The 7,325-nt window shown below is 48.1% G+C and overlaps 2 protein-coding genes across 2 annotated transcripts; both read right to left on the bottom strand.

The window, feature by feature from the left end:
- Nucleotides 1–1,421: 1,421 nt before the first annotated feature.
- On the bottom strand, nt 1,422–3,476 carry LOC144707524 (cytochrome P450 77A3-like). Its single transcript, XM_078580666.1, has one exon. It carries the CDS (start codon nt 3,402–3,404, stop codon nt 1,845–1,847), a length of 1,560 nt encoding a protein of 519 aa, XP_078436792.1. The 5' UTR covers nt 3,405–3,476; the 3' UTR covers nt 1,422–1,844.
- A 2,834-nt stretch (nt 3,477–6,310) lies between these two features.
- LOC144707639 (cytochrome P450 77A4-like) lies at nt 6,311–7,325 on the bottom strand. The gene has a single exon (XM_078580851.1). It carries the CDS (start codon nt 7,206–7,208, stop codon nt 6,510–6,512), a length of 699 nt encoding a protein of 232 aa, XP_078436977.1. The 5' UTR covers nt 7,209–7,325; the 3' UTR covers nt 6,311–6,509.

Here is a 7,325-nt window from a genome sequence, read left to right as displayed (position 1 = left end):
GATACAGAAACAGGAAGACATGCAGGAGAGAGAGAGAGAGGGAAAAAGAAATCCTAGAAATCCACCGCCTCCATTGAAGAAGCGATGCAACACTTGGTTGGTCACCGGTGAAGTCCTCCATAACCCACATCTAAACAGAGAAAGAGATGGACAAGAAGAGAGTGAAAGACATGAAGAGGAGAGGCCTAGAGAGAGAGGAGAAAGAGATTCTGTCAACCCACCGCCTCCTACAAAGTAGCAATTTGCAAGGGAACATTTAGCTGGTCATAGGTAAAGTTTTGCATTACACACATCTTAATAGAGAAAGAGATGGAAAAATAGGAGACCTGCAGAGGCGAGAGAGATACACAAAGAGAGGGACAGAGATGAAGAAAGGGAGATTCTGGCAACCCCCAATTCCTTTTAAGCAACAATTAGCAAAGGAACACTAAGCTGGTCACTGGTAAAGTTTTCCACATCAAAAATCGAAACCGCAAAAGAAATGAACGGATAGAAAGAGAAAGACATGCACAAGAGAGATAAATACACATGGAGAGAGAGAGAGAGAGAGAGAGAGAGAGATATCCTGGCAACCTGCCACCTCCCTTAATCTAGCAAATGAGCACTTAGCTGGGTCACAGGTAAGTGTTTTCCATACCATGCATCTAAACACAGAGAGAGAGAGAGATGAACAAATAAAAGCGAGATAAATAGAAATTCTGCAAACCCAACACCTCTTTTAAACTAACAAAGGAAAAGTTAGCTGGGTCACAGGTAAAAGATTTCCACACCACACATCTAAACAGAGAGAGAGAGAGAGATGAACAAATAGAAAGAGAGACAGAGAGATTCTAGCGACCCGCCACCCCCTTTTAAGTAGCAATGAGCACTTAGGAAGGTCACATGTAATGTTTTCCATACCACACATCCCAACAGGGAAGAGATGAACAAATAAACCAGAGATCGAGGGAAATTCAGCCTACCCAACACTTCCTTTAAACTAACGAAGGATCAGTTAGCGGAATCACAGGTAAACTCTTCCAAACCACACATCCAAACAGAGAGAGAGACGAACTAACAGAAAGAGAGATAAATAGAGAGAGATTCAGCCAACCCAACACCTCCTTCAAACTAACGAAGGAACAGTTAGCCGCGTCCCAGGTAAAAGTCTTCCATACCACACCTCAAACCAGATAAAGAGATGAACAAATACAAACACAGATACCAGCAGAGAACACAAGCGAGAGCAAGAGAGAGAGAGAGAGAGAGAGATAATCAGATAAATAAAGAGAGATTCAGCCTACCCAACACCTTCTCTAAACTAAACAAAGGAACAGTTAGCCGGGTCCCAGGTAAAGGTCTTCTATACCACACTTCTAACCGGAGAAAGAGACGAACAAATACAAACACAAATTCCAGCAGAGAGCACAAGAGAGAGCAAGAGAGAGAAAGAGATAATCAGATAAATAGAGAGAGTATCTGGCAACCCAACACCCCCTTCAAACTAAGAAAGTAACAGTTAGACTGGTCCCAAGTAGAAGTCCTCCATACCAGACTTCTAACCAGATAAAGAGATGAACAAATACAAACACATATACCAGCAGAGAACACAAGCGAGAGCCAGAGCCAGAGCCAGAGAGAGAGAGAGAGAGAGCGAAAGCGAGAGAGAGCGAAAGCGAGTGAGAGAGAAAGCGAGAGAGAGAGAAGGCGAGAGAGAGCGAAAGCGAGTGAGAGAGAAAGCGAGAGAGAGAGAAAGCGAGAGAGAGCGAGAGAGAGCGAGAGAGAGAGAGAGCGAGAGAGAGCGAGAGAGAGAGAGAGAGCGAGAGAGAGAGAGCTAGAGAGAGAGAGAGAGAGAGAGAGAGAGCTTAGGAAGCTACAGCGGCCTCCCTCCTGGGAATGATGGCGGCCCGGAGAGGGTCCTTCATGACAACGGTGAACGCGAACGTCTCCTGCGTGGACGGCAGCGGCTCCCCGGGCACGGGCACCCACTCGAACTCCCGCACCATCCTCGCCAGCATCATCTGTACGTGCAATATCCCCAGCGACGCCGCCGGGCAGATCCGACGGCCCACGCCAAACGGCATCATCCTCACCCCTCTCATCCCCGTCAGATCCGTCTCCCACCCGTCCCCCCCTTCCAAGAACCTCTCCGGCCTAAACTCCTCCGGCTCCTCCCACGTCTCCGGGTTCTCCGTCAGCCACGCCGTGTAAAACTCCACGTTCGCCCCCGCCGGAATTCTATACCCCCCCAGCTCCGTATCCTCCGTCGCCGCGTGCGACAGCACGAAATGGCTCGGCGGGTGTCTCCTCAGCGTCTCCTTCACCACCGCGGCCAAGTACTTCATCTTCTCCACCTCCGCCTCCGTTATCTTCTCCTCCTCCCCGGCCACCGCGATAATCTCCTCCCGGAGCTTCCTCTGTATCTTCTGGTCTAGCACGAGATGGAGAAGCGCCCACTCGAGAGCCGTCGCGCTGGTGTCCGTCCCCGCGCTCATCACCTCCGAGCAGAGCGTGACGAGCTCTTCTTCTCCGAGGGTGGGTCGCCCCGGCGGGGATAGCGAGAAGAGGGAGTCGATGTAGGCTCCGCCGACGGGGCTGACCATGGCGGACTCGCCGGTGTACTTCCCCGGCTCGCCGTTGCAGTCCACGAAGGCGCGCCGGTCGTGGACCAGCGGCGCGAGGAGCGCGACCTGGCGCTTGCGGAGGTTGCGAGCCGCGGTGAGCTGCGGCTTGAAGAGAGGAGACAGCGCGGGGAGGAAGTCTGGCAGCTTGAGCGTGGAAGCCAGCATTACTTCCTTCATCACGGCTTCTATCTGTTGCACCAGCTGCTCGGAGACCTTGGCGCCGAAGCAGATGCAGAGGAGGATACTGCAGATGGTGAGGCGGCATTGGTCCATGACGAGGATCGAGCCGGAGGCGCCCATCTCGAGCCGGAGGCGAGCCAGGTGGTTCGCCATGGCCCAGTCGCGGATCCACGCGAACTGCTTGACTTTGGCCGGGGAGACGATCTCGGCGACGAAGTTGCGACGGAGGGCGCGCCAGAGGGGGCCGTAGGGGGCGGAGTTGACGGTGCACTTGCCGACGCTGAAGAGGAGCCGCGTGGGGGAGTCGGCGGGGCGGCTGGCGAAGAGGTGGCCGCGTTGGACGAGCGCTTCGTGGATGAGCTCTGATGAGGTGACGATGATGAGAGTGCGCTGGCCCATCTTCATGGAGAAGATGGGCCCGTACTTGGGGAGGAGATCGCGGACGACGTACATGAAAGGCCTGCGTTGGAGAGCGACTTGGAAGAGATTGCCGACGACGGGCCAGCCGGGGGGGCCTGGAGGGAGGTTCTTGTCGCCGGTCTGGCCGCAGCGTCGCCACCAGACGACCGCCGCTAGCGCTGCCCCTGCGAGGAAGACGACGTCCCACAAGTCTACCGCCATGGCCGGAGCTTGCTCTTTCTCTCTTTGTTCGTGGCGCTCCTCTTGGGTGTGCCTTTGTGCCTTGCTTTAAGGGTGGCGGAGGGGGAAGGAGAGGGTGAATTTAATGGCGCCATCCGTTTTGGCAGGGGGGCAGTGAATGCGAGTTGCAGAGGAGGGAGAGATGGGGGGGGGGGTGGAAGCTTGTGTGGTTTTGGTGGCCCCCCTCCCCCTTCTTGGCTCGGTTAGGTTGTCTTTGTGAGTAACTTGTGGGTTAGCCTTGCAACTTATGTAAAATTTTAAGGGATTTTTGTGTTGGTTTTTGTCTTTGGACTTGTAGTGGCACTTGTCTTGTGAAGATGGGTTAAACAAATTTATGGGGTTTCTCAAGGAAAAGTTTTATTTGGGTCATCTTTGTAAGTACTAACCCTAAGAAACTTGCGTTAAAAATTCGAGGACTGTGGAAAATTTTTGGTTTTTATCTTTGGACTTTAATGAATGTTAATACTAATCTTGCGGAAATTCTTTAAACCAATTTATGGGTTCTCTTAAGGGAAAGTTTTAGTTGGGATATCCTTGTGAGAAATAACCCTAAAAAACTTGCGCTAAAGATTTGAAAAAAAAATTGTGTTGGTTTTCATCTTCCAACTTTGATGAATATTGATACTAATCTTGCGTAAATTCATTAAACAAATTTATGGGTTCTTTTAAGGGAAAGTTTAATTTGGGATATCCTTGTGAGTAATAACCCTAAAAAACTTGCGTTAAAAAATTGTGTTGGTTTTCATCTTTCAACTTTGATGAATAGTGACACTAATTTTGCGCAAGTAATTTAGATAAATTTATGGGTTTTCTGAACGGAAAGTTTTCTTTGGGCTATCTTTGTGAATAATAACCCTAAAATTTGTGTACATTTTGAAGAAATTTATGTTTTGACTTTTATCTTTGAATGCGATGTGCACCTAGTTGGATTATCTTTGATGAATATTTACGTGTATCTTGTGCGAATTTAGTGAAATAAATTTATGGAGTTTCCAGGCGGAAAGTTTTCTTTGGGTTATCTTTGAGAATAAGAACCCTAAAACTTGCGTAAGTTTTGAACCAATTTATGAGTCGGTTCTCATTTTTGAGTGCGAGGTGCACCTATTTCGACTATCTTTGATGAATACTGACGCTAATCTCGCGTAAATTCGGTAAACAAATTTTTGGGGTCTCTAAAGGGAAAACGTGCTTTGGGTTTGTCTTTGAGAATAATAACCGGAAAACTTGCGTTAAAATTTTGAAGAAATTTCTATGTTGGTTTTTATCTTTGAACTCTAAAGTTATTGTAAAATTTTTATGTGGTACCAAGGGCAAGTTTCCTTTGTGTTCAAATTTTGAAGGAATTTCTGTGTTGGTTTTTTTTATCTATGAACTTTCTTAAATAGTGACGCTAATCTTGCGTAAATTACGTAAAGAAATTTATGTGGTTTCAAAAGGGAAAGTTTCCCTTCGGTTATCTTTGAGAATAATAGCCCTAAAACTTGAGTAAAACTTAAAGATATTTCTGTGTTGGTTTTCTATCTTTTGATGAGAAGTGCACCGAATTCGATTATCGCTGATGAATGGGGGGGACACTGATTTTGCGTAAATAAGACAAATTTTGGGTTATCTTTGAGAATAATACCCCTAAACTTGCGTAAAATTTCAAGAAATTTATGTGTTGGTTCTTATCTTTAAATGGGAGGTGCACCCAGTTGGATTATCTTTGATCAATAGAGGCATTGATCTTGCACAAATTATTTAAACAGATTCATGTGGTTTCGAAAGGCAAGTTTTCTTTGAATGCGAGTCGCAGAGATCTTAAAACTTGTATATTTATTTAGCAATTGTATCTCCTGCATTGGTAAGTCGTAAGAGAGAAGAGTCAAGGAAAGTGGGAATGACTAGAATCCTTTTTAAACCCTAAAACTTGTACGAATATTTGACTCATACATGTGCAGAAAATTTTGTCAAAATACTTGGTGCATCTCATGACTCTTGAGTTGGTATGAGAGAAGAGATAGGGGGTTTATTTTGAATATCTTTTTCACCCTTGGTTGGGTTATCTTTGAGATACAACACTAAAACATGAGTCAGTATTTAACATACCGATCTCCTGCCTTGGTATGAGAGAAGATATGAGATTAACTTGACTTTTTAATGACCCCCGGTTCGGTCCTGTTTGAGAGAAGTAAACCCTAAAACCTGTATCAGGTAATTGACAGGTGTATGCTCCGCATTGGTAGCTAGAATGGGCTGGGTCCGATGATTTCAGTGATATTAATTATTTTGCCAGGCCAGGTGGACGAAGGGGTGGGTGGAGGGTAGTATTGGACAATAGATTTTAGCCTGCTTGGAGGGTTCCAGAAGGGCTTTTTATCACTGTCCCAACCGTGACCACCATCTTATTTGAGCTTTAACACGAATTGACCTTGTCATCCCTCTCTCTCTCTACCCTGTTCATTGCACGATGTAAGACAGGTGAGAGAAGTAATAGAGAGAGATACGGCGAGAGATGTTAGATTTATAGTGGCTAGTGAGAGAAAGAGACGCAAGAAAGAAAGGTGAGGGAGCTAGAGTGCGATGAGAGAGTGTGAGGTACGGATGGAGACTGGAGAGGGACGACAAAAGAGTAGAAACTGAGAGAGAATAAGATCGAAATTAAGGGGAGAAAGAGATAAGAGAGATAGATCACGGAAGGGGTGGAAACTGATACTATGATATATTTTTAGAGAGAGAGATGAGATTGTACAGTTGATGGAGTCAGAGAATGAAAAATCACAGCCGAAGCTGGGAAAACTGTTGCTGTTGAGTTGAACCCTCTCGAGTATTCATTGATACAGCTGGTAAACACACTGTTTGTGCAGAACGCAGAGAGAGAGAGAGAGAACACACATGCCGAGTTCGACGGCGAAATAATGATATATTTATACGGACTATAGAGAGAGAAAGATGAGATGGTACAGCTAGTTCTCCCACGCAAAACAGTGCATGGCGTCAGAGAATGAAAATTCCCAGCCGACTGTTTAAAGATATATGTAAGCCCTCCGTTCACAGAAGGAGATAAATGATAGTGAGGGATAGAATGGAACTCTCGAGTATTCATTGTTACAGCTGGTGTACACAGGATTCGTTCGCCGACCGGACTGACCATGGCCGACGCGCCGGTGTACTTGCCCGGCTCGCCGTTGCAGTCCACGAAGGCGCGCCGGTCTTGGACCAGCGGCGCGAGGAGCGCGAGCTGGCGTTTGCGGAGGTTGTGAAGGATAGAGGAGACAGCGCGGGGAGGAAGTCTGGCAGCTTGAGCGTGGAAGCCAGCATTACTTCCTTCATCACGGCTTCTATCTGTTGCACCAGCTGCTCGGAGACCTTGGCGCCGAACCAGATCGAGCCGGAGGCGCCCATCTCGAGCCGGAGGCGAGCCAGGTGGTTCGCCATGGCCCAGTCGCGGATCCAGGCGAACTGCTTGACTTTGGCTGGGGAGACGATCTCGGCGACGAAGTTGCGACGGAGGGCGCGCCAGAGGGGGCCGTAGGGGGCGGAGTTGACGGTGCACTTGCCGACGCAGAAGAGGAGCCGCGTGGGGGAGTCGGCGGGGCGGCTGGCGTAGAGGTGGCCGCGTTGGACGAGCGCTTCGTGGATGAGCTCTGATGAGATGACGATGATGAGAGTTCGCTGGCCCATCTTCATGGAGAAGATGGGGCCGTGCCGTACTTGGGGCGGAGGTCGCGGACAATGTACATGAAAGGCCGGCGTGAGAGAGATAGAGAATGAGAGAGATATACGGGGATAGATGGAGAGATACATAGAGATAAGAGAGAGGGAAGGAGAGAACCCACGTGGAGAGTTCAACGGCGCGGGTTCTTGTTTCAACGGAGGAGAAGATTTTACCCCGGATAAGTCAAGACATCGACTTAAATGCCA

The sequence above is a fragment of the Wolffia australiana genome, chromosome 9 (assembly GCF_029677425.1).
Source record: "Wolffia australiana isolate 7733 chromosome 9, ASM2967742v1".
Classification (NCBI taxonomy): Eukaryota; Viridiplantae; Streptophyta; class Magnoliopsida; order Alismatales; family Araceae; genus Wolffia; species Wolffia australiana.
The sequence above is the reverse complement of the archived record's forward strand: the minus strand, read 5'-3'. Positions and strand labels throughout refer to the sequence as shown.